The sequence below is a fragment of the Thalassophryne amazonica genome, chromosome 3, assembly GCF_902500255.1.
Source record: "Thalassophryne amazonica chromosome 3, fThaAma1.1, whole genome shotgun sequence".
NCBI lineage: Eukaryota > Metazoa > Chordata > Actinopteri > Batrachoidiformes > Batrachoididae > Thalassophryne > Thalassophryne amazonica.
The window spans coordinates 125313921-125340538 of NC_047105.1; the positions used below are offsets into that span (position 1 = coordinate 125313921).

General features: G+C 41.4%; 1 protein-coding gene across 1 annotated transcript in view; it reads right to left on the reverse strand.

The window, feature by feature from the left end:
- bin2b (bridging integrator 2b) overlaps positions 1–26618 on the reverse strand; it is a 72266-nt gene that overhangs the window by 25568 nt on the left and 20080 nt on the right. Inside the window, exons 2-4 of the mRNA XM_034167414.1 lie at positions 25053–25133; positions 2163–2217; positions 1657–1751 (exon numbers count right to left, since the gene is read on the reverse strand). Of these exons, the coding sequence (XP_034023305.1) occupies positions 1657–1751; positions 2163–2217; positions 25053–25133 (231 nt within the window). The remainder of the gene's footprint in view (positions 1–1656; positions 1752–2162; positions 2218–25052; positions 25134–26618) is intronic.

Genomic DNA, 26618 nt, shown 5'->3' on the forward strand with positions numbered 1-26618 from the left:
TTGGATAAGTGCGACCACAAAGACTCAGAGGAAGTGACGGCAGGTGACACCAGTGGACACCTCTGCTCACGATCTGAACGGGGCAGCGTGCCGTGGACACAGGACTTTGAAACTTTTAGCACTTCTTCATGTTGCCGATATTTGTGCTGACAGGCGATATGTTTGATGGGTTCAGATGAGGCCCAACCGGAAGAACAAGAAGTTGTAATTCCTTGACTGGACATTTAAGGCTGGCTCCAAAAGTGAGCAGGTTCCCACTCTTGTCCATGTTGAAACGTTCAACTTTAGCACAGAAATAAACACGTTTATAGCTTGGTACAAAAACCTGTTTTGACCTCTATGGACAATAAAACATCAAAGATTACTTCTATGCACACACAAATCTTTTTTGGGGGGTAATCTGTTAAAATCTGTGTCAGCGAGCAATTCAAGTTTGCCAAGATAAAAATCAAACATCCACCTGGCAGGTGAGGCAGATTAAGATGCAGATTAAACAGCATGATTATTGCACAGGTCACAATAAAACGCTGTTCTGAAATGTGCCGTTTTAATCACACAACACAACGCACAGTCGGGTAGGACCCAGAACTGCAGTCAGGGTGAGACCCTGGTGAAACAAGCGTTTGTGTGCACAGAAGAAGTCTTAGAGATTTATTTTTTGTACTTCAATTCATGAAAACTAGGAGTGGAATAATAAAGGATTATTAACTGAGCGCGAGGTCTGCAGGAGAAAACATCAGACCGAGGTGCTGACAGTACGAAAAAGACAGAGGTCTGATATTCCCATACAGACCGAGCAAGCAAGGTTAAAAATTTGTTTATTATACAAGTGTAGCGCCGCGCAGCGCTGCGACACTCGCTCTATGGTAGACAGAGGCACAAACTGGAAACGGTACAAAAATTCAGCCCAGTGGAGAAAAAGCCACAAACCGTACAATATTGTCGTAAAAAGTCACGAACCGATGATAGACAAAGCCGCAAACTGGAAATGACATGGTGAGATGCTGAAGAGCTTCACTCGTTCATGTCCATGAGATATACATATTATGGTTATTATACGTAAACACGTGACTTTATGGTATTGACCGAATATGAAAACTGTTGACTGTTTTGGGCTCGTAATCACACCTGTTTGCTTCACCTCAGCGAAGAACTTGCATACAGATGGTCTGCTCGTTAGCTGGTTAGCTTTCAATCTGTATGTTTTTTTCCGATGCTGTTTAGATATTCATTTATGTCCGACTTGGATTTTCTAATCGTGTTTTCAGCTTCCCGGTTTGTAATGAATGTGATACGCGTTCTGGACCGGAAATCATCAGAGCGCGCGTGGCGTCACAGCCATATAATAAAGTTTTGCATTTATATTTTTGCGGTGCAGGTTATAGTATAATATGAAAAAGATTTACAGACAAAATCCTCAATTTCCAGTAAAATTTAATTATGAATTAAACACAAATTGCTTTTTTCACATTTCACGAGTTGTGCGGTGACACGGTGCGCTCAGTTCTGTCCTTTGGGGTGGACTGTACGTTTCCACGGAAGCGTGGATAACGCTTCATTAAAGCCAAACTCAAATCAACCTGCTTTGATCTAATAACACACCTTCATGAAACGGCTTTCAAAGATGAAGTTGTCAAACTAATGTGGTGAACATACTTCTGTAATAACAACCAGATCCTCCACTCCATCCCAGTCCGATTCATAGACGTCTCTTAACGTCAGGGACAACCTCTTGGACGTCTCGTGCATGGCTGAGGAAAAACAAACAAAGTCTAAGGTGCAATTGTGACTCCAAAGAATCAACAGATGTAAAAGCCGAGACCTGCGGGTTTGTGTTGCTGTGGCCACGCCCACAATGAGAAGGTCAGAACAACAATGGTTTCTTGAGTGTTGCAGACAATGTGGCAGCAAAAACCGCCATTAAAAAAACAAGCAGCGTGTCATAATGGAGCACGTTTAAAATGCTGCGCGTGACTTTCTCTTTGCTGGCTTTTATTAGTTCCTCTACAACATGGCAACACAGACAGAATTGCAAAAGATCTAATTCACTTCCCTCTTGCTGATCTGCTCTCCTGTCTAAAGATAGTCTTTAGGGCAGAACATCTGGCCGTCTTTCCTGGAGGGTGAAGTGCATGATGGGATAAGCAGCATTTTGAACTTACTTTTCACTGCAGTGTAGTAGGCTTTGACGTCTTTGGACAACCTGTTGCCATCAGTCTGTGTGCAAAAAAAAAAAAAAAAAAAAGAGAGAAAAGACAACAGTATAGATCATTCTAATAATTAGTTCCTGTGTCATTTTCCCTGCCGACTCAACAGATCTGAAAAACTGCGAAATTTCACAACAGAACTAAAACCACACAGCAGCTTGGGCACTGACTTATTGTAATGTTTGTGAATTTATCATCAGTGAAAAGTCATGAAAACCTTGAAAAATAAACCACTAGGTAACAAAACTTGGTACATGGGTTTGTCCATCTCTCATCTAAAAATACATAAAAAAAATAAAAATAATAATAATGTTTATATATATATATATATATATATATATATATATATATATAATAAAAATCCATCAAGACTGAGAAATAATCTTCAGCATAGTGGCCAGTGTTACCACAGTTACTTTGAAAAAGTAATCCAATTACTGATTACTCCTTGAAAAAGTAACTTAGTTACTTTACTGATTACTCAATTGGAAAAGTAACTAAGTTAGATTACTTTTTCAGTTACTTTCCCCAGCTGCTGACAACAACCCTCTGCCACCTCAACATGACAGTGATACCTGTTTTGCCAAAACTCACTTTATAGTCACCCTTTCTTGACCTCATATTTAACTGCTGACAGCACTGTAACAGTAAAACTTGCAATTTCTAACCTACATTGTTTATAAATGTAACTATTAAATTCTTTCTAACATTTTTTTTAACATTTAAGTTCTCTCTAAACATTTTACTTGTCAAAATTATTATTATTATTATAAGTAGTATTAGTAGTTGTAGTAAAAAAAGGCTTCAAAACTGGACCTTTAATCAAGGGGTGTTGGGGGGGCACATCCCTGCCCCATGCCCCCATTCCATCTGGATTCGCCCCTGCTTTAGTGTTTGAGCACAAAGAATGGATAACGTTTATTTATGCAGAAAACATGACCAGATTTACAGGTAAGAAAGTTTTATTGCGTTTTCACATCATGTGGTCCTCAAAAAGACAGTTTAGGTGCATTTGAGTGGAAAATAGTGTTAGTTGTTGACGCGTTGGAGGATCAGCTGTTAGTATACCATAAGTACTGTGTCGTATACCGTTGTTACATAAGCTGTTCATTTAAGAACATAAACACTCATAATAGACTGATGTGTCCTTCTGCTTCCTTGTTGAAAAATGGAAGAGACCGTGAACCAAGTGTCACATCCTACCAGTGTTGCCACAGTTACTTTGAAAAAGTAATCCAATTACTTATTACTCCTCGAAAAAGTAACTTAGTTACTTTACTGATTACTCAGTTGTAAAAGTAACTAAGTTAGATTACTAGTTACTTTTTTAGTTACTTTCCCCAGCTGCCAACAACCCTCTGCCACCTCAACATGACAATGATACTTGTTTTGCCAAAACTCACTTTATAGTCACCCTTTCTTGACTTCAATGAAAATAAATACTTGTTTTATAAAAAATAAAATAAAGACCTCTTTCTTGACCTCATATTTAACTGTTGACAGCACTGTAACAGTAAAACATGCAATTTCTAAGCTACATTGTTTATAAATGTAACTATTAAATTCTTTCTAACATTTTTCTAACATTTAAATTCTCTCTAAACATTTTACTTGTCAAAATTATTATTATTATTAGTATTAGTAGTAGTAGTAATAGTAGTAGTAAAAAAAAAGCTTCAAAACTCGACCTTTAATCTAGAGGTGTTGTGGGGGGGCACATCCCTGCCCCACGCCCCCATTCCATCTGGAGTCGCCCCTGCTTTGGTGTTTGAGCACAAAGAATGGACAACGTTTATTTATGCAGAAAACATGACCAGATTTACAGGTATGAAAGTTTTATTGCGTTTTCACATCATGTGGTCTTCAGAAAGAGAGTTTAGGTGCATTTGAGTGGAAAATAGTGTTAGTTGTTGACCTGTTGCGGAGGATCAGCTGTTTTTAGCGAGCAGATACGGAGCAGCTCAGCTCAGAATTCTAAATAAAGGAGGAAAAAAAAGCATAAAAATGTCTTTGTAAAGCTCAGTGCAGGTGTGCTGTTGTCACCATGTTTTAAGAGGTGAGGACGAGTCGTAGCTGCTGCAGAAAACCGCGGATGAAAAGCTCACAGCTCACTTAAAGTGGGCAGTGCAGTCGAACCCCGACCCCCTGCTCACGGACCAAGTTTAATGCTGCTATCGACCCACAAGAAAAAATAATAGTAACGCACAGTGACTTGGAGAAGTAACCTTAATCTGATTACTGATTTGGAAAGATTAACGTGTTAGATTACTCATTACTAAAAAAAGTGGTTAGATTAGAGTAACGCATTACCGGCATCACTGATGGTGGCCAGCTGGTTGGAGCACTTGTTTCCAGAAGGTTCCCAGATCAAGACCACCAGCTCATTCTCCATGTCTGTAGAATTGCATCAGGAAGGGCATCTTGTGTGAAAAATGACTAAATAATCCTCAATGAAAATCTTGCACAAATAATTTTCTATGTAGCCTTTTCAGGACATCTGAACACCTCCTCATGCTCCTCTCACTGAAAAACACAAAGGCACTTGTCCTTGAGCAACAGCCACAGGGCACATAACCGGCCCGTTCACATTTGGGTGACTGGCTTCAATGTGGCCAAACTCAAACTGGCACAGTGTAAAACTACTCCCAAAGCTTGACACAGGAAAAGATGGTTTGTTTCGGTACTCTGTGGGAGTAACTCTGATGCTGCTCTTCCATCGCAGGATGGCATTTCTTATGAATGGGATGGAGGATAAAACCATTTGGACCCTCATGTCTTGAAAAAAGAAACTACCAGAGTGTAACAAAGGTCAGTTCTCTGGAGGAGGGCAATTGGTGTAGTGCTGAGAAATGGTCCACTGAACAACAGCTCCTTGGTTCAAATCTTAGGCAGTGGATTGTGAAATGTGATTTTGCTCAGCCAGGATGAGCATCTTCCAAGAGAGTTTGATATCCATACATCTGGAAGCAGCCAGATCTCAGTGATCGGATACACCTGGTTTTGGCCTGGTCACTCTAATGGTCGGCACACCAAGGGAGTAGTAATTGGGCAGCGCATTCCTCGTTTTGAAGAAGGGCGCTAAATGGTTAAAATATGACACATATGATGCAATAATCCTACATTCGGGAACAGCCCTTGTATGTCCCCATGTCACTTTCTTTGAGTTTTTTGGGCAAATTACACGCAAAGTGAAAAAGCAAAGAAAAAGTGACGATGCGGTGGAAAGTGGACATGTGGACCATCCCTGGTTCTCAAGACCAAGCTGCTAAGCGGCTCTACTCTGATCTTTTAGATATACCTTAGTATACACTAGTAGTGTTCCACCTTAGAATTAGAATGTATTATAGAAGACATACCTTACTGAATTTTCACGTGCTGTCGTTTGTTTATGACCCGGAGCTCAAACATGTTGAGGCGGTTGTGCAGGCAAGAAAACGCAGCTACTCTGTCAAGGTGTGTAGGCTAACACTTACCGATACGACCTCTCCCATTTGCCTCGTCTTCCCTTCTCCACTGGGAATCAAAACAGCCCTGCACTTTTTGCGACTGCTTCAGTGATTGCAGCCAAAAACAAAACTGTACACCATTTATCCGTGTGAAGTTATGCTACGTTAGTATTGCGCAACGGCAGACTGTTCCCATAAGTGGTCAAATCCTGCGATATCACAAAGGGGTTCAAATGAGACTGCACCGCCCTATTACTGCGGTGGACCGATTCCTTATGGTGTTAGATACCACCCCATAATTAACAATTAGGTTCAGGCATTCTTTGGATGTCCCGTCAGTTGGCAGTCCAAACGTAGCGAGTCACGCATCAATGAGGCACACGTTTTACTCACAGCCTCACTGTGTGAATAATAACTGGCCAAGAGGTGACACTTCTCTTATCATGGACGATTTTAATAGGACAACAGATACTCACAGAGTTGGTTATGAGGGCTGTATTATCCCCACAGATCTGGCAATGGTGGTGAAAATGGTTCAAAGCACCTTGATTTAGCGCAGAGTCAGGCTCTGTGGGTTTATGGATCCTGATTTCATTGTTCAGTGGAGCCACACCGGTCATGAGATCAATCATATTCACATGGGAAGACTCTGAGGACTCCTGCAGAACTGCAGATTGTACGGAAGTGCCGAGATCACAAGCTTTGACCACAGACTTGTAGCTTACTGAAGGTTTCAGTTGTTCTCATCAACTCGGCATCTCAGACTTAATCCAGCTTGACTTTTTCCAAGGGAGACAGCGAGCAATTTTGTGGAGGACTTGCAAAAATGAACAGAACTAGTAAACCAAATTCGAATGTGTGAGAAGAAAGCTGCCAGGGATTGCACTGGGGTTACCAAAGTTCACAGGCAGAAGTGTTTCATCTGTGCGGGCACAATGAACATCACCCACAGAACACGTTGTGCTTGACAGAAAACCAGAGATTTCAAAGGAGCTGAGAAAAAAGGCTGCGACAGCACTGAGGGCGGACAAGGTGTTTGTTAAGAGAATCTGAGCAGGTGACACATTTGTGCTTTAGTGACTCTCTGCCTGCTTACAGAAGAATCAAAGGATTCCTTTCAACAGATGTTCTTCCAATCCCAGACCTTGTCCCACTGCACTCATGGCAGCGCTGTTGCACTGTCATGTTGGGCTGACTACTTTCAGCAGCTGCACGGTATAAAGCTGATCCACCTGTCATGATATTACCACGTGCGATGGTTCTTGTGGCTGAGTCACCACTAAGATGTGAACTACCAAATTTCTGTTGGATTCCAAAAGTTGGTGAAAGAGCAAAGGGTGGGTTAAGGAACAGGCAATGGGATTAAATTTCTTCAGGCTGGCAGAGATGCTGTTCTCCTGACATTGCAAGCAAGCTATACTTACATTTGGGAGACAGCTACCATCCCAACAAAGTGGGAGAAAGGTCCTTGATGTCCCTCTCTGGAAAGGAAAGGCTTTCCACTGGATTGCACAACTGCACAGGGATCACAATGCTGTGCTGTATATTAGAGGCTGACATTTTTCGGGAATCCCACGGGTCACAGGATTCCCGTGGGATTCCCACTGGATAGGAGTCAACTTTACTATTCATCACGTGAGTGGGACGGTACAGGATAAAAAGTTAATGGGAGAAGATGGGCCCAGGAACCAACTAATCGGAAAAAAAGAAAACAAAGGACTGGTGCCGCCATTCTGTAGTTTTCTTTCAATGAGCCTACACTGTAAGTCAAAAGAACGACACGGCCCAGAAGCCAACAGTGTTTCTGGTCGCTGCTTTCTGCCGGAATTCAAAGAAGAGCAATGGAAGGAGCAAACACCAGCAAACAAACCAGTGTGTTAAAATGATTTGCAACGTAAAGTCATAAATAACGACTTATCTATTAAGCTCACAGAATTGGCAGGGAAGTCGCAAATATTACTGAACTTCAGGAGAGTCGAGTGTGATGATGTTAATATGCTGTATGCTGCTTGTAAAATGTGAAGAGAGGTGCACCACCCTCAGTCCAGAAAATGTAGATGCACTTTTGCTCTTACATAGCAACATTTAAGTTAAGAATGTGTTAGCTGTTAGTTGAACGTGATGCTTCTGAGAGTTCTCTAATTAGTTTCTGGGCAGTGTTTTCTCGCAAATAGACAAATATTCAAGTGTGCTAAAGAGTGAAAAAGTAGACTGATATAGTCGTATTTTTTTTTATTTAAAATTTGCATCATATGCACTTTTTTTCTTTTTCTAAAACTCAGGTACAGTATGTGAATTGTGAAGGTAATGACGCCTTTATGCACTTTTGTTCATCTAGGACAGTTCTCTTATTTGGCACGGTTTGTTGTTATTGTTTTAGCAATTTAAACCATAAAAGTAATGCCATTGTTTTAAGGGAAACAATTGCTCAGTAAATTAGTAAAATGCAACTTTATATGTTTTTTTTTATTTATTTGGAATTAGGCAATAAGTGCCTCCCTATATTACCACATATTAACTGTTCCTGTTGCCATATCTTTTGAAATAAAACTGCAGAACACAAAGTAATCTAAAAAAAAAAAAAAGAATGGGGAGAAGATCAAATCAAATTCAGTGTACTGCCTAAAAAGTAAAAGAAAAAAAAATGGGAGTGGTACAGGAGTGGGAGTCATTTTACCAAGAGTGGGATGGGACAGGAGTGAAAATCTACTCACGTGTCACCCTCTACTGTACATGATACTTACATACAAGGGTCATTCTTAACAGGATTCAATTTGAACTACTTGTTGCTTGGTGAGCAGAGTAGTCTGGCTTCATGCCGAAAAATAAATAAATTTGACTACCGGCTTTATCTTAGTTCTGCAAGTACTCTCTGAATATCAGCGAATGTTGAGTTTAGCTAAGCACTTGAATGATTGGTGTGCTCTGTCAGACATTCTGAGAATCAGCGAGATCTCCAGTATGTTGTTGGACAGCCACTGCTGTGTGAAGTGGAGGCAGGAATTCTTTTGAATGAACTACAGCATTCATCAGGGATATGTTCTGGCTTCTATGTACTCTGTCCAATGCTTGCATGGACTGGGTGTTGGATAGGGTTCAGTCCAGCAACTTGCGTCAATGAAGTAAGGCTCACTTACCTTAACAGGTGAAGCTCTGATGTTTGTGGACTCAATGGATGCCCAGATTGTGGCACGTGATATGCAGAGTGATGAATTACAATTGCACGGTTTGCGAATGTGCTGAATCAAAATTAAGACTCAGGCTTTCGATACCTTTATGTATGCAGAGACTCTCTCTTTGTGATGACAAAGAAAGATTAACTTATCTCAACAGTGTATCTGGGATCATGGCCTCTGACATCAAGAGACACCTGTGACACATCTGTGAAGAGCTTTACTGAGTCTTGACGTTGCTGGACAGAGGTGTTTGAGATAATGATGGTCTAAGTCTTTAGGGTTTTGGACGTTTGAATGCTGTGAGAGCTTGGGTAAACCCGAAATGACTTTGTGGCAAACAAATGGTTACTCAGACACGGATGAAGCATACTAAATGCAGCATGACACAATGTCTGCTACAGCATTATGGCCATATAGTGCATTTCTCAAGACATGACCCGGTGTGCAAGTGCCTCAGTGCCAAGGACACCAATAATTGGAAAATGCCAAGGGGATCCCCACACGGTACACCTGGCTGCTGCAGATGGATGGATACATTTGGAAGGTAGGGCTGGACATTTTTTTTTTGCCTGCCAACCAGGAGCTAGAGTGGTTCTGCTGTGTGGTGGTTGAAGCGATGCATGGCCCAACGCATGCTCCCAAACTTGATGAGACCCCACGAACAGTCCAAAACGTCTCTCTCTGCCATATTCCCCCTCCCCCAAGTCTGAATTTAGCAACAGCCACCAATATGAATGGCAGCAAATTTGTGGTTAAAAAAAACAAAAAAAACAACATGTTTTCAAACCGCTTTCCTTCTAGCCAAAATAGTTGAAGACCTCACACTAGTAAGTCCCTTTGGTTGCTCCCTTGTTTTTACTTGGGGCCGCCACAGCAAATCCAAAGTGGAGCTGCATGTTGATTTGGCACAGGTTTTATGCCGGATGCCCTTCCTGGTGCAACTCCCCATTACATGAAGAAATGTAGTAGGGGTGGGGTTTGAACCGGGAACCTTCCACATTGAAACCAAGTGCACTAACCACTTGGCCGCTTCACATTATGAGACATAAAAGACAACACTCATAATTTTTGAAGTTTTAGATGTATATAGGATTCCAATTAGGCCAGTGTGTCCAAACATTTGACTGGCACTGTGTATGTACATATACACATGCTTTTTTACAGAAACCCCAAACTTAGATATTATCTCTTGATATCTATTAAAAAAAAATTTTTTAAACTGAAGAACCAATTTGTCATACAGAAACCCTTGTTTAAATGGTAAATGGACTGCATTTATATAGCGCTTTTCCATCTGCATCAGATGTTCAAAGCACTTTACAATTATGCCTCACATTCACCCCGATGTCAGGGTGCTGCCATACAAGGCGCTCTCTACACACCGGGAGCAATAGGGGATTAAAGACCTTGCCCAAGGGCCCTTAGTGATTTTCCAGTCAGGCGGGGATTTGAACCCAGGATGTTCTGGTCTCAAGCCCAGCACCTTAACCACTAGACCATCACCTCCCCTAAATCATCATCTCCCCTAGACCATCACCTCCCCTTGTTTAACTAATCTACTAGTAAGTTTATGGTGTCTATTGGAAAAACTTTGTTAATTATCACAGATTCGACCAATTCTGACACGTTGGGAGGTGTAAACACCGTATGTGGGTTTACTCAGTATGTTACTACTCATATAAGGAAATTTTACAATATATGTGTTAAAATCATCCCGTTTGTCAAAAATGGCTGTTCTAAATTGTTCATCTATAATGCTCAACTCTATAAGTATGAAAGTTTGTTATTGTTTTCTGTAGTCTTTTTAAGCTCTAATTCTGATGGATAAATATTTGTAATTTCATTCTCATAGTTAGGGTTAAGTAGGTCATCAATGACACTAGTAGAGTTGTACCTTAGAATTGGTAGGTATAACAGAAGCTATACCTTGCTGAATTTTCATATTATATATATATATATATATATATATATATATATATATATATATATATATATATATAAAAATCACATCATTTGATGTGTTCACTGCGGTGGTTTAGTTTACTTTCCCGTTGCTCCTTGTCAGTTTCACTGATCTTGACAGTGGAACTCACTTGTTGAAGACTATGAAACCTTGACTGAATTCATGTCAGCAAAAAAAAAAAAAAAAGAAGCTGATTCAGAAATACTTGACTACACTTGTATGTTTTAGTACTGAAGCAACATACTCATGAAGAAGAGACATAAGCGGTGTTTATGCAGCATTCCTACAAAAACAAGAAAAAGTAGCAAATTGTTCCAGTATTCCCCATTTTCAAGGCCAAGCAGATTGTCTCTTCTTGTGTGGTGTGGCACTTCAGAACTTTCCATTTCAGTCGGAGCAAGGCTTAAAAGAACGACTGGAGCAGCGCCGCATCAAATTTTGCCAGAAACTGAGCGACAGCCAGGTGGAAAACCATTCAGATGATTCAGACGGCTTTCGGTGACGATGCTATGGGCATCACACAGATTAAGGAGCGGTACAACCGGTTTAAAGACGTCCGCACAACGGTGGAGAGCGAGCCACGCTCCGGTCGGCCATCAACATGCTGAAATGACCAGATCATTTCAAAGTGAACGCTGTGGTGATGCGGGACCGTCGTGTGACTGTCTGAGAAATTGCGGAAGAGGTGGACATCAGCACTTTTTCGGCACATTCCACTGTGACAGAAGATCTGGCCATGAAAAGAGTTGGAGCGAAATTCATGCTGCTGCTAACGGCGGAGCAAAAGCGCCTCTGTGTTGAAGTCTCACAGCACATGCTGCGACATGCCCACCTCTTCCACAATTTCTCAGATAGTCACACAACTGAAAAGTCACCGAAAGCCGTCTGAATCATCTGAATGGTTTCCACCTGGCTGTTGCCCAGTTTCTGGCAAAATCTGATGCAGCGCTGCTCCAGTCGTTCCATCTTTTTCCTTGAAATGAAAATCCCCCGAGCGCACTACATATGTCCTCACACAAAGGCTGCTTACCAGAAAATGATGCAATCGACAGGCGTGAAAAAGTTCACGCATGCGCACGAAGGTTCAAGGTTGGCTCATGCAAGCACATGTGATACAAATCCATCAGGTTTTTGCAAAAAATAAAAGGTCCGATACTTTTCTAACAGACCTCGTACAGTTAACACTTGAGTGAAGTTTCTTGGAGTCATCTTACAGTAACCATCAACATGTAGAAGATGTAAAGTGTTACCTGCTGTTTGTTGAGGTTGTGGGAGCACTGCTCAAACTGCTCGTCCTTGGTCTCAAAGGTTTTTCCTAGTTTCTGAAGGACCTGGAGGGTCAGAATTAGTCAACTTTGGTGAATGCTTTCAAAGTCTCTCTGAAACATCATCATTCCAACTCACTTACAGTGAAACTGAAGCTCTTTAAAACACACTAAGTGAAACGGAATTACACATTTAAATGCAACATTATAATACAGTCAAATAACCTCATGTATGAAAAGGTAATCTGGAGAAGAAAAGACTGGTGGTTTGTTTTTTAAGCAGCTAAAACATACAGTCCTTACAATGTCATCTGAATGTGACTACACACACTTTCCTGCTAAAGTGAGTTTATTTTAAAGTGGTCATATTGTGCAAAATCACTCATAATCCATCATTTACAGTTAATTATGTTTTCATTTGACACATCCTCAGTCTCATAATTCTTTGTTTGTGTAGAAAACCTTCTGTAAGTAAAAATTAGGCCTGCAACAACTCGTAACTTCTGTGACGTATGTCTGTTTGTCCCTCAGGAGGGACAGAGACCGCTCAGCCTTTACAAAAGGCTGCATGTAAAACGTAACGCCTAAAAGGTGAGAGAAGCAGAGTTGGGCCCATAGGTAATAGTTTCAATTCCCTGAGAAAGAGAAAAAGTGACCAATATTAATCCCCAACTTCCCAGTGTTCAGTTGAGTGCCTTCCATGGCAGCACACTCATACTGCTGTGGGTTTGAGTGGATGTGAGACATCGCTGTAAAGCACTTTGAACATTTGCACCAGATGGCAACTCACATCAGTTTGCAATTCTCTTTGTAAAAGGGGTGAAGCCCAGCAGCAGCTACTTTCAATTTAAAGCAACAGCCACAGAAATATGTCATTTAACAAAGAAAAATAAATCCAACTGGGGGCATTACAGGGACTTTAGTGATTAACATTGGTGCCTCACAGCAAGAAGGTCATTGGATCGCTTCTCACCCAGTCCTTTCTGTGTGACGTTTGCATGTTCTCCCAGTATTTTGTGGGTTCTGTCTGGGTGCTCCGGCTTCCTCCCACTTAGACATGCGGGTTAGGGGATATGGAAACTTTAAATTGACTGTACCTAAGACTGTGGTTGTATTCACAGCGCTACACTTTTTCCACATTTTGTTACGTTACAGCTTTATTCCAAAATGGAATCAATTATTTTTGTCCCCCTGAAATTTCCACTCACAACACCCCATAAGAACAACATGAAGAATTTCTTTTTTTTCGCAAATTTGTTACAGATAAAAAAAACAACAACAACAAAAAAAACAAAAACTAAGAAATCACCGACACCAAGTATTCACACCCTTTGCTCAATACTTTGTCAGTGCACCTGTGGCAACAATTACAGCCTCAAGAATATGATGCCACAAGCTTGGTGCACTCTTTGGGCAGTTTTGCCCATTCTTCTTTGCAGCACCTCTCAAGTTCCATCAGGTTGAATTGAGAGTGTCGGTGCACAGCATTTTCAGATCTCTCCAGAGATGTTCAATCAGATTTAGGTCTGGGCTCTGGCTGGACCACTCGAGGAAATTCACCGAGTTGTCTTGAAGCCACTCCTTTGATATATTAGCTGTGTGTTTAGGGTCATTGTCCTGCTGAAAGATGAACCATTGCCCAAGTTTGAGGTGAAGAGTGCTCTGGAGCAGGTTTTTCATCCAGGATGTCTCTGTACATTGTTGCATTCATCTTTCCCTCAATCCTGACTAGTCTCCCCAGCTCCTGCCGCTGAAAAACATCCCCACAGCATGAGTCTGCACCACCATGCTTCACTGTAGGGATGGTGCCTGGTTTACTCCAAACATGATGTCTGGCATTCACACCAAAGAGTTCCAATCTTTGTCTCATCAGAACAGAGAATTTTGTTTTCTCATGATCTGAGAGTCCTTCACGTGTCTTTTGGCAAACTCCAGGTGGGCTGCCATGTGCCTTTTACTAAGGAGTGGCTTCTGTCTGGCCACTCTACCATACAGGCCTGATTGGTGGATTGCTACAGAAAGCTGTTCTTCTGGAAGGTTCTCCTCTCTCCACAGAAGAATGCTGGAGAGTGACCATCGGGTGACAGAGTGACAATCAGGTTCTTGGTCACTTCCCTGACTAAAGCCCTTCTCCCCTGATCGCTCAGTTTAGACGGGCGGCCAGCTCTAGCAAAAGTCCTGTTGGATCCGAACGTCTTCATTTATGGATGATGGAAGCCACTGTGCTTGTTGGGACTTTCAAAGCAGCAGAAATGTTTCTGTATTCTTCCCTAGACTTGTGCCTCAAGACAATCCTGTCTCTGAGGCCTACAGATAATTCCTTTGACTTATGTTTGGTTTATGCTCCGATATTCAGTCACCTGTGGGACCTTATATGCAGACAGGTGTGTGTCTTTCCAAATCATTTCCAATCAACTGAATTTACCCCAGCTGGACTACAGTTCAGCTTTAGAAATATCTCAAGGATGATCAGCAGAAACAGGAGGCACCTGAGCTCAATTTTGAGCTTCGTGGCAAGGCTGTGAATGCTCAAGTCCATGTGATTTCTTAGTTTTCTAAATTTTAATAAATTTTGCAAAAATCCAAAAGAATTCAGGCAGTCATTATGGGATACTGTGTGTAGCATTTGTGAGGGAAAAGAAAAAAAACTGAATTTTCATCCATTTTGGAATGAGGATGTAACAAAAATTTTGAAACGGTGCAGGTGTGTGAATACTTTCTGGATGCACAGTATACACAGACAGAATTGTTGGTATGCATATTTTAATCCATCCATCCATCTTCTATACCCGCTTCCACCTATTAAGGGTCATTGGGGGCCGGGTTATTGGGCGTGAGGCGAGCTCCACCCTGGACAGGACGGCAGTCTGTCACAGCTATATTTTATGTACACATTTTAATACCCTCAACAAAAATATAAACGCAACACTTTTGGTTTTGCTCCCATTTTGTATGAGATGAACTCAAAGATCTAAAACTTACACAATATCACCATTTCTCTCAAATATTGTTCACAAACCAGTCTAAATCTGTGATAGTGAGCACCTTCTCCTTTGCTGAGATAATCCCTCCCACCTCACAGGTGTGCCATATCAAGATGCTGATAGACCCATGATTAGTGCACAGGTGTGCCTTAGACTGCCCACAATAAAAGGCCACTCTGAAAGGTGCAGTTTATCACACAGCACCAATGCCACAGATGTCGCAAGATTTGATGGGAGCGTGCAATTGGCATGCTGACAGCAGGAATGTCAACCAGAGCTGTTGCTCGTGTATTGAATGTTTCATGTCTCTACCATAAGCCGTCTCCAAAGTCGTTTCAGAGAATTTGGCAGTACATCCAACCAGCCTCACAACCGCAGACCACGTGTAACCACACCAGCCCAGGACCTCCACATCCAGCATGTTCACCTCAAGATCTTCTGAGACCAGCCACTCGGAACAGCTAATCGAGTTAATCGATTAAATTGATCATTAAAATAGTTGTCCACTAATTTAGTCATCGATTAGTTGCTAAATAACTTAGTTTTACAGCAAATGTTTCGGGTCTTCCATAATCAACCGAGCTTTGCATTGAATCTTGAACCAGTGAAGGAATGCTTCGAGCTGCTGCTTCGTTGGTTTCATTCATTTTATTTCGCTTTATCTTAATTTTCCCCACCTAAAACCCTAAAGAGCCAATGTCTGTGAGAAATATTTACCTTTTTATGTTAAACTGACATGTTCTGGTCTTCTGAAAACAGTTGACAGATGTATTTTTATGCTAACGCCGAGCTAATGCATTAGCATGTCTATGGACAATAGACAATGATGGAGACAATGTTAAAGTTAGCATTAAGCTACTGGCATTTCTGCTTCTAACCTACATTGTTTATAAATGTAACTATTAAATTCTTTCTAAATTTTTTTTAACATTTAAGTTCTCTCTAAACATTTTACTTGTCAAAATTATTATTATTATTATTAAGTAGTATTAGTAGTTGTAGTAAAAAAGGCTTCAAAACTGGACCTTTAATCAAGGGGTGTTGGGGGGCACATCCCTGCCCCATGCCCCCATTCCATCTGGATTCGCCCTGCTTTAGTGTTTGAGCACAAAGAATGGATAACGTTTATTTATGCAGAAAACATGACCAGATTTACAGGTAAGAAAGTTTTATTGCGTTTTCACATCATGTGGTCCTCAAAAAGACAGTTTTAGGTGCATTTGAGTGGAAAATAGTGTTAGTTGTTGACGCGTTGGAGGATCAGCTGTTAGTATACCATAAGTACTGTGTCGTATACCGTTGTTACATAAGCTGTTCATTTAAGAACATAAACACTCATAATAGACTGATGTGTCCTTCTGCTTCCTTGTTGAAAAATGGAAGAGACCGTGAACCAAGTGTCACATCCTACCAGTGTTGCCACAGTTACTTTGAAAAAGTAATCCAATTACTTATTACCCTCGAAAAAGTAACTTAGTTACTTTACTGATTACTCAGTTGTAAAAGTAACTAAGTTAGATTACTAGTTACTTTTTAGTTACTTTCCCCAGCTGCCAACAACCCTCTGCCACCTCAACATGACAATGATACTTGTTTTGCCAAAACTCACTTTATGTCACCCTTTCTTGACTTCAATGAAAATAAATACTTGTTTTATAAAAAATAAAATAAAGACCTCTTTCTTGACCTCATATTTAACTGTTGACAGCACTGTAACAGTAAAACATGCAATTTCTAAGCTACATGTTTATAAATGTAACTATTAAATTCTTTCTAACATTTTTCTAACATTTAAATTCTCTCTAAACATTTTACTTGTCAAAATTATTATTATTATAGTATTAGTAGTAGTAATAGTAGTAGTAAAAAAAAGCTTCAAAACTCGACCTTTAATCTAGAGGTGTTGTGGGGGGCACATCCCTGCCCCACCCCCCCATTCCATCTGGAGTCGCCCCTGCTTTGGTGTTTGAGCACAAAGAATGGACGTTTATTTATGCAGAAAACATGACCAGATTTACAGGTATGAAAGTTTTATTGCGTTTTCACATCATGTGGTCTTCAGAAAGAGAGTTTAGGTGCATTTGAGTGGAAAATAGTGTTAGTTGTTGACCTGTTGCGGAGGATCAGCTGTTTTTAGCGAGCAGATACGGAGCAGCTCAGCTCAGAATTCTAAATAAAGGAGGAAAAAAAAGCATAAAAATGTCTTTGTAAAGCTCAGTGCAGGTGTGCTGTTGTCACCATGTTTTAAGAGGTGAGGACGAGTCGTAGCTGCTGCAGAAAACCGCGGATGAAAAGCTCACAGCTCACTTAAAGTGGGCAGTGCAGTCGAACCCCGACCCCCTGCTCACGGACCAAGTTTAATGCTGCTATCGACCCACAAGAAAAAATAATAGTAACGCACAGTGACTTGGAGAAGTAACCTTAATCTGATTACTGATTTGGAAAGATTAACGTGTTAGATTACTCATTACTAAAAAAAGTGGTTAGATTAGAGTAACGCATTACCGGCATCACTGATGGTGGCCAGCTGGTTGGAGCACTTGTTTCCAGAAGGTTCCCAGATCAAGACCACCAGCTCATTCTCCATGTCTGTAGAATTGCATCAGGAAGGGCATCTTGTGTGTGAAATACTAAATAATCCTCAATGAAAATCTTGCACAAATAATTTTCTATGTAGCCTTTTCAGGACATCTGAACACCTCCTCATGCTCCTCTCACTGAAAAACACAAAGGCACTTGTCCTTGAGCAACAGCCACAGGGCACATAACCGGCCCGTTCACATTTGGGTGACTGGCTTCAATGTGGCCAAACTCAAACTGGCACAGTGTAAAACTACTCCCAAAGCTTGACACAGGAAAAGATGGTTTGTTTCGGTACTCTGTGGGAGTAACTCTGATGCTGCTCTTCCATCGCAGGATGGCATTTCTTATGAATGGATGGAGGATAAAACCATTTGGACCCTCATGTCTTGAAAAAAGAAACTACCAGAGTGTAACAAAGGTCAGTTCTCTGGAGAGGGCAATTGGTGTAGTGCTGAGAAATGGTCCACTGAACAACAGCTCCTTGGTTCAAATCTTAGGCAGTGGATTGTGAAATGTGATTTTGCTCAGCCAGGATGAGCATCTTCCAAGAGAGTTTGATATCCATACATCTGGAAGCAGCCAGATCTCAGTGATCGGATACACCTGGTTTTGGCCTGGTCACTCTAATGGTCGGCACACCAAGGGAGTAGTAATTGGGCAGCGCATTCCTCGTTTTGAAGAAGGGCGCTAAATGGTTAAAATATGACACATATGATGCAATAATCCTACATTCGGGAACAGCCCTTGTATGTCCCCATGTCACTTTCTTTGAGTTTTTTGGGCAAATTACACGCAAAGTGAAAAAGCAAAGAAAAAGTGACGATGCGGTGGAAAGTGGACATGTGGACCATCCCTGGTTCTCAAGACCAAGCTGCTAAGCGGCTCTACTCTGATCTTTTAGATATACCTTAGTATACACTAGTAGTGTTCCACCTTAGAATTAGAATGTATTATAGAAGACATACCTTACTGAATTTTCACGTGCTGTCGTTTGTTTATGACCCGGAGCTCAAACATGTTGAGGCGGTTGTGCAGGCAAGAAAACGCAGCTACTTGTCAAGGTGTGTAGGCTAACACTTACCGATACGACCTCTCCCATTTGCCTCGTCTTCCCTTCTCCACTGGGAATCAAAACAGCCCTGCACTTTTTGCGACTGCTTCAGTGATTGCAGCCAAAAACAAAACTGTACACCATTTATCCGTGTGAAGTTATGCTACGTTAGTATTGCGCAACGGCAGACTGTTCCCATAAGTGGTCAAATCCTGCGATATCACAAAGGGGTTCAAATGAGACTGCACCGCCCTATTACTGCGGTGGACCGATTCCTTATGGTGTTAGATACCACCCCATAATTAACAATTAGGTTCAGGCATTCTTTGGATGTCCCGTCAGTTGGCAGTCCAAACGTAGCGAGTCACGCATCAATGAGGCACACGTTTACTCACAGCCTCACTGTGTGAATAATAACTGGCCAAGAGGTGACACTTCTCTTATCATGGACGATTTTAATAGGACAACAGATACTCACAGAGTTGGTTATGAGGGCTGTATTATCCCCACAGATCTGGCAATGGTGGTGAAAATGGTTCAAAGCACCTTGATTTAGCGCAGAGTCAGGCTCTGCGGGTTTATGGATCCTGATTTCATTGTTCAGTGGAGCCACACCGGTCATGAGATCAATCATATTCACATGGGAAGACTCTGAGGACTCCTGCAGAACTGCAGATTGTATGGAAGTGCCGAGATCACAAGCTTTGACCACAGACTTGTAGCTTACTGAGGTTTCAGTTGTTCTCATCAACTCGGCATCTCAGACTTAATCCAGCTTGACTTTTTCCAAGGGAGACAGCGAGCATTTTGTGGAGGCTTGCAAAATGAACAGACTAGTAAACCAAATTCGAATGTGTGAGAAAAAGCTGCCAGGGATTGCACTGGGGTTACCAAAGTTCACAGGCAGAAGTGTTTCATCTGTGCGGGCACAATGAACATCACCCACAGAACACGTTGTGCTTGACAGAAAACCAGAGATTTCAAAGGAGCTGAGAAAAAAGGCTGCGACAGCACTGAGGGCGGACAAGGTGTTTGTTAAGAGAATCTGAGCAGGTGACACATTTGTGCTTTAGTGACTCTCTGCCTGCTTACAGAAGAATCAAAGGATTCCTTTCAACAGATGTTCTTCCAATCCCAGACCTTGTCCCACTGCACTCATGGCAGCGCTGTTGCACTGTCATGTTGGGCTGACTACTTTCAGCAGCTGCACGGTATAAAGCTGATCCACCTGTCATGATATTACCACGTGCGATGGTTCTTGTGGCTGAGTCACCACTAAGATGTGAACTACCAAATTTCTGTTGGATTCCAAAAGTTGGTGAAAGAGCAAAGGGTGGGTTAAGGAACAGGCAATGGGATTAAATTTCTTCAGCTGGCAGAGATGCTGTTCTCCTGACATTGCAAAGCAAGCTATACTTACATTTGGGAGACAGCTACACCATCCCAACAAAGTGGGAGAAAGGTCCTTGATGTCCCTCTCTGAAAGGAAAGGCTTTCCACTGGATTGCACAACTGCACAGGGATCACAATGCTGTGCTGTATATTAGAGGCTGACATTTTTCGGGAATCCCACGGGTCACAGGATTCCCGTGGGATTCCCACTGGATAGGAGTCAACTTTACTATTCATCACGTGAGTGGGACGGTACAGGATAAAAAGTTATGGGAGAAGATGGGCCCAGGAACCAACTATCGGAAAAAAGAAAACAAGGACTGGTGCCAGCCATTCTGTAGTTTTCTTTCAATGAGCCTACACTGTAAGTCAAAAGAACGACACGGCCCAGAAGCCAACAGTGTTTCTGGTCGCTGCTTTCTGCCGGAATTCAAAGAAGAGCAATGGAAGGAGCAAACACCAGCAACAAACCAGTGTGTTAAAATGATTTGCAACGTAAAGTCATAAATAACGACTTATCTATTAAGCTCACAGAAATTGGCAGGGAAGTCGCAAATATTACTGAACTTCAGGAGAGTCGAGTGTGATGATGTTAATATGCTGTATGCGCTTGTAAAATGGAAGAGAGGTGCACCACCTCAGTCCAGAAAATTGTAGATGCACTTTTGCTCTTACATAGCAACATTTAAGTTAAGAATGTGTTAGCTGTTAGTTGAACGTGATGCTTCTGAGAGTTCTCTAATTAGTTTCTGGCAGTGTTTTCTCGCAATAGACAAAATTTCAAGTTGTGCTAAGAGTGAAAAAGTAGACTGATATAGTCGTATTTTTTTTATTTAAAATTTGCATCATATGCACTTTTTCTTTTTTCTAAAACTCAGGTACAGTATGTGAATTGTGAAGGTAATGACGCCTTTATGCACTTTTGTTCATCTAGGACAGTTCTCTTATTTGGCACGGTTTGTTGTTATTGTTTTAGCAATTTAAAACCATAAAAGTAATGCCTTGTTTTAAGGGAAACAATTGCTCAGTAAATTAGTAAAATGCAACTTTATATGTTTTTTTTTATTATTTGGAATTAGGCAATAAGTGCCTCCCTATATTACCACATATTAACTGTTCCTGTTGCCATATCTTTTGAAATAAAACTGCAGAACACAAAGTAATCTAAAAAAAAAAAAAAGAATGGGGAGAAGATCAAATCAAATTCAGTGTACTGCCTAAAAAGTAAAAGAAAAAAAAATGGGAGTGGTACAGGAGTGGGAGTCATTTACCAAGAGTGGGATGGGACAGGAGTGAAAATCTACTCACGTGTCACCCTCTACTGTACATGATACTACATACAAGGGTCATTCTTAACAGGATTCATTTGAACTACTTGTTGCTTGGTGAGCAGAGTAGTCTGGCTTCATGCCGAAAAATAATAAATTGACTACCGGCTTTATCTTAGTTCTGCAAAGTACTCTCTGAATATCAGCGAATGTTGAGTTTAGCTAGAGCACGTTGAATGATTGGTGTGCTCTGTCAGACATTCTGAGAATCAGCGAGATCTCCAGTATGTTGTTGGACAGCCACTGCTGTGTGAAGTGGAGGCAGGAATTCTTTGAATGAACTACAGCATTCATCAGGGATATGTTCTGGCTTCTATGTACTCTGTCCAATGCTTGCATGGACTGGGTGTTGGATAGGGTTCAGTCCAGCAACTTGCGTCAATGAAGTAAGGCTCACTTACCTTAACAGGTGAAGCTCTGATGTTTGTGGACTCAATGGATGCCCAGATTGTGGCACGTGATATGCAGAGTGATGAATTACAATTGCACGGTTTGCGAATGTGCTGAATCAAAATTAAGACTCAGGCTTTCGATACCTTTATGTATGCAGAGACTCTCTCTTTGTGATGACAAAGAAGATTAACTTATCTCAACAGTGTATCTGGGATCATGGCCTCTGACATCAAGAGACACCTGTGACACATCTGTGAAGAGCTTTACTGAGTCTTGAGGTTGCTGGACAGAGGTGTTTGAGATAATGATGGTCTAAGTCTTTAGGGTTTTGGACGTTTGAATGCTGTGAGAGCTTGGGTAAACCCGAAATGACTTTGTGGCAAACAAATGGTTACTCAGACACGGATGAAGCATACTAAATGCAGCATGACACAATGTCTGCTACAGCATTATGGCCATATAGTGCATTTCTCAAGACATGACCCGGTGTGCAAGTGCCTCAGTGCCAAGGACACCAATAATTGGAAAATGCCAAGGGGATCCCCACACGGTACACCTGGCTGCTGCAGATGGATGGATACATTTGGAAGGTAGGGCTGGACATTTTTTTTTGCCTGCCAACCAGGAGCTAGAGTGGTTCTGCTGTGTGGTGGTTGAAGCGATGCATGGCCCAACGCATGCTCCCAAACTTGATGAGACCCCACGAACAGTCCAAAACGTCTCTCTCTGCCATATTCCCCCCTCCCCCAAGTCTGAATTTAGCAACAGCCACCAATATGAATGGCAGCAAATTTGTGGTTAAAAAAAACAAAAAAAACAACATGTTTTCAAACCGCTTTCCTTCTAGCCAAAATAGTTGAAGACCTCACACTAGTAAGTCCCTTTGGTTGCTCCCTTTGTTTTTACTTGGGGCCGCCACAAGCAAATCCAAAGTGGAGCTGCATGTTGATTTGGCACAGGTTTATGCCGGATGCCCTTCCTGGTGCAACTCCCCATTACATGAAGAAATGTATTAGGGGTGGGTTTGAACCGGAACCTTCCACATTGAAACCAAGTGCACTAACCACTTGGCCGCTTCACATTATGAGACATAAAAGACAACACTCATAATTTTTGAAGTTTTAGATGTATATAGGATTCCAATTAGGCCAGTGTGTCCAAACATTTGACTGGCACTGTGTATGTACATATACACATGCTTTTTTACAGAAACCCCAAACTAGATATTATCTCTTGATATCTATTAAAAAAAAAATTTTTTAAAACTGAAGAACCAATTTGTCATACAGAAACCCTTGTTTAAATGGTAAATGGACTGCATTTATATAGCGCTTTTCCATCTGCATCAGATGTTCAAAGCACTTTACAATTATGCCTCACATTCACCCCGATGTCAGGGTGCTGCCATACAAGGCGCTCTCTACACACCGGGAGCAATAGGGGATTAAAGACCTTGCCCAAGGGCCCTTAGTGATTTTCCAGTCAGGCGGGGATTTGAACCCAGGATGTTCTGGTCTCAGCCCAGCACCTTAACCACTAGACCATCACCTCCCCTAAATCATCATCTCCCCTAGACCATCACCTCCCCTTGTTTAACTAATCTACTAGTAAGTTTATGGTGTCTATTGGAAAAACTTTGTTAATTATCACAGATTCGACCAATTCTGACACGTTGGGAGGTGTAACACCGTATGTGGGTTTACTCAGTATGTTACTACTCATATAAGGAAATTTTACAATATATGTGTTAAAATCATCCCGTTTGTCCAAAAATGGCTGTTCTAAATTGTTCATCTATAATGCTCAACTCTATAAGTATGAAAGTTTGTTATTGTTTTCTGTAGTCTTTTTAAGCTCTAATTCTGATGGATAATATTTGTAATTTCATTCTCATAGTTAGGGTTAAGTAGGTCATCAATGACACTAGTAGAGTTGTACCTTAGAATTGGTAGGTATAACAGAAGCTATACCTTGCTGAATTTTCATATTATATATATATATATATATATAGTATATATATATATATATATATATATATATATATATAAAAATCACATCATTTGATGTGTTCACTGCGGTGGTTTAGTTTACTTCCCGTTGCTCCTTGTCAGTTTCACTGATCTTGACAGTGGAACTCACTTGTTGAAGACTATGAAACCTTGACTGAATTCATGTCAGCAAAAAAAAAAGAAAAAAAAGAAGCTGATTCAGAAATACTTGACTACACTTGTATGTTTTAGTACTGAGCAACATACTCATGAAGAAGAGACATAAGCGGTGTTTATGCAGCATTCCTACAAAAACAAGAAAAAAGTAGCAAATTGTTCCAGTATTCCCCATTTTCAAGGCCAAGCAGATTGTCTCTTCTTGTGTGGTGTGGCACTTCAGAACTTTCCATTTCAGTCGGAGCAAGGCTTAAAAGAACGACTGAGCAGCGCCGCATCAAATTTTGCCAGAAACTGAGCGACAGCCAGGTGGAAAACCATTCAGATGATTCAGACGGCTTTCGGTGACGATGCTATGGGCATCACACAGATTAAGGAGCGGTACAACCGGTTTAAAAGACGTCCGCACAACGGTGGAGAGCGAGCCACGCTACCGGTCGGGCCATCAACATGCTGAAATGACCAGATCATTTCAAAGTGAACGCTGTGGTGATGCGGGACCGTCGTGTGACTGTCTGAGAAATTGCGGAAGAGGTGGACATCAGCACTTTTTCGGCACATTCCACTGTGACAGAAGATCTGGCCATGAAAAGAGTTGGAGCGAAATTCATGCTGCTGCTAACGGCGGAGCAAAAGCGCCTCTGTGTTGAAGTCTCACAGCACATGCTGCGACATGCCCACCTCTTCCACAATTTCTCAGATAGTCACACAACTGAAAAGTCACCGAAAGCCGTCTGAATCATCTGAATGGTTTCCACCTGGCTGTTGCCCAGTTTCTGGCAAAATCTGATGCAGCGCTGCTCCAGTCGTTCCATCTTTTTCCTTGAAATGAAAATCCCCGAGCGCACTACATATGTCCTCACACAAAGGCTGCTTACCAGAAAATGATGCAATCGACAGGCGTGAAAAAGTTCACGCATGCGCACGAAGGTTCAAGGTTGGCTCATGCAAGCACATGTGATACAAATCCATCAGGTTTTTGCAAAAAATAAAAAGGTCCGATACTTTTCTAACAGACCTCGTACAGTTAACACTTGAGTGAAGTTTCTTGGAGTCATCTTACAGTAACCATCAACATGTAGAAGATGTAAAGTGTTACCTGCTGTTTGTTGAGGTTGTGGGAGCACTGCTCAAACTGCTCGTCCTTGGTCTCAAAGGTTTTTCCTAGTTTCTGAAGGACCTGGAGGGTCAGAATTAGTCAACTTTGGTGAATGCTTTCAAAGTCTCTCTGAAACATCATCATTCCAACTCACTTACAGTGAAACTGAAGCTCTTTAAACACACTAAGTGAAACGGAATTACACATTTAAATGCAACATTATAATACAGTCAAATAACCTCATGTATGAAAAGGTAATCTGGAGAAGAAAAGACTGGTGGTTTGTTTTTTAAGCAGCTAAAACATACAGTCCTTACAATGTCATCTGAATGTGACTACACACACTTTCCTGCTAAAGTGAGTTTATTTTAAAGTGGTCATATTGTGCAAAATCACTCATAATCCATCATTTACAGTTAATTATGTTTTCATTTGACACATCCTCAGTCTCATAATTCTTTGTTTGTGTAGAAAACCTTCTGTAAGTAAAAATTAGGCCTGCAACAACTCGTAACTTCTGTGACGTATGTCTGTTTGTCCCTCAGGAGGGACAGAGACCGCTCAGCCTTTACAAAAGGCTGCATGTAAAACGTAACGCCTAAAAGGTGAGAGAAGCAGAGTTGGGCCCATAGGTAATAGTTTCAATTCCCTGAGAAAGAGAAAAAGTGACCAATATTAATCCCCAACTTCCCAGTGTTCAGTTGAGTGCCTTCCATGGCAGCACACTCATACTGCTGTGGGTTTGAGTGGATGTGAGACATCGCTGTAAAGCACTTTGAACATTTGCACCAGATGGCAACTCACATCAGTTTGCAATTCTCTTTGTAAAAGGGGTGAAGCCCAGCAGCAGCTACTTTCAATTTAAAGCAACAGCCACAGAAATATGTCATTTAACAAAGAAAAATAATCCAACTGGGGGCATTACAGGGACTTTAGTGATTAACATTGGTGCCTCACAGCAAGAAGGTCATTGGATCGCTTCTCACCCAGTCCTTTCTGTGTGACGTTTGCATGTTCTCCCAGTATTTGTGTGGGTTCTGTCTGGGTGCTCCGGCTTCCTCCCACTTAGACATGCGGGTTAGGGGATATGGAAACTTTAAATTGACTGTACCTAAGACTGTGGTTGTATTCACAGCGCTACACTTTTTCCACATTTTGTTACGTTACAGCTTTATTCCAAAATGGAATCAATTATTTTTGTCCCCCTGAAATTTCCACTCACAACACCCCATAAGAACAACATGAAGAATTTCTTTTTTTTCGCAAATTTGTTACAGATAAAAAAAACAACAACAAAAAAAAAAACAAAAACTAAGAAATCACCGACACCCAAGTATTCACACCCTTTGCTCAATACTTTGTCAGTGCACCTGTGGCAACAATTACAGCCTCAAGAATATGATGCCACAAGCTTGGTGCACTCTTTGGGCAGTTTTGCCCATTCTTCTTTGCAGCACCTCTCAAGTTCCATCAGGTTGAATTGAGAGTGTCGGTGCACAGCCATTTTCAGATCTCTCCAGAGATGTTCAATCAGATTTAGGTCTGGGCTCTGGCTGGACCACTCGA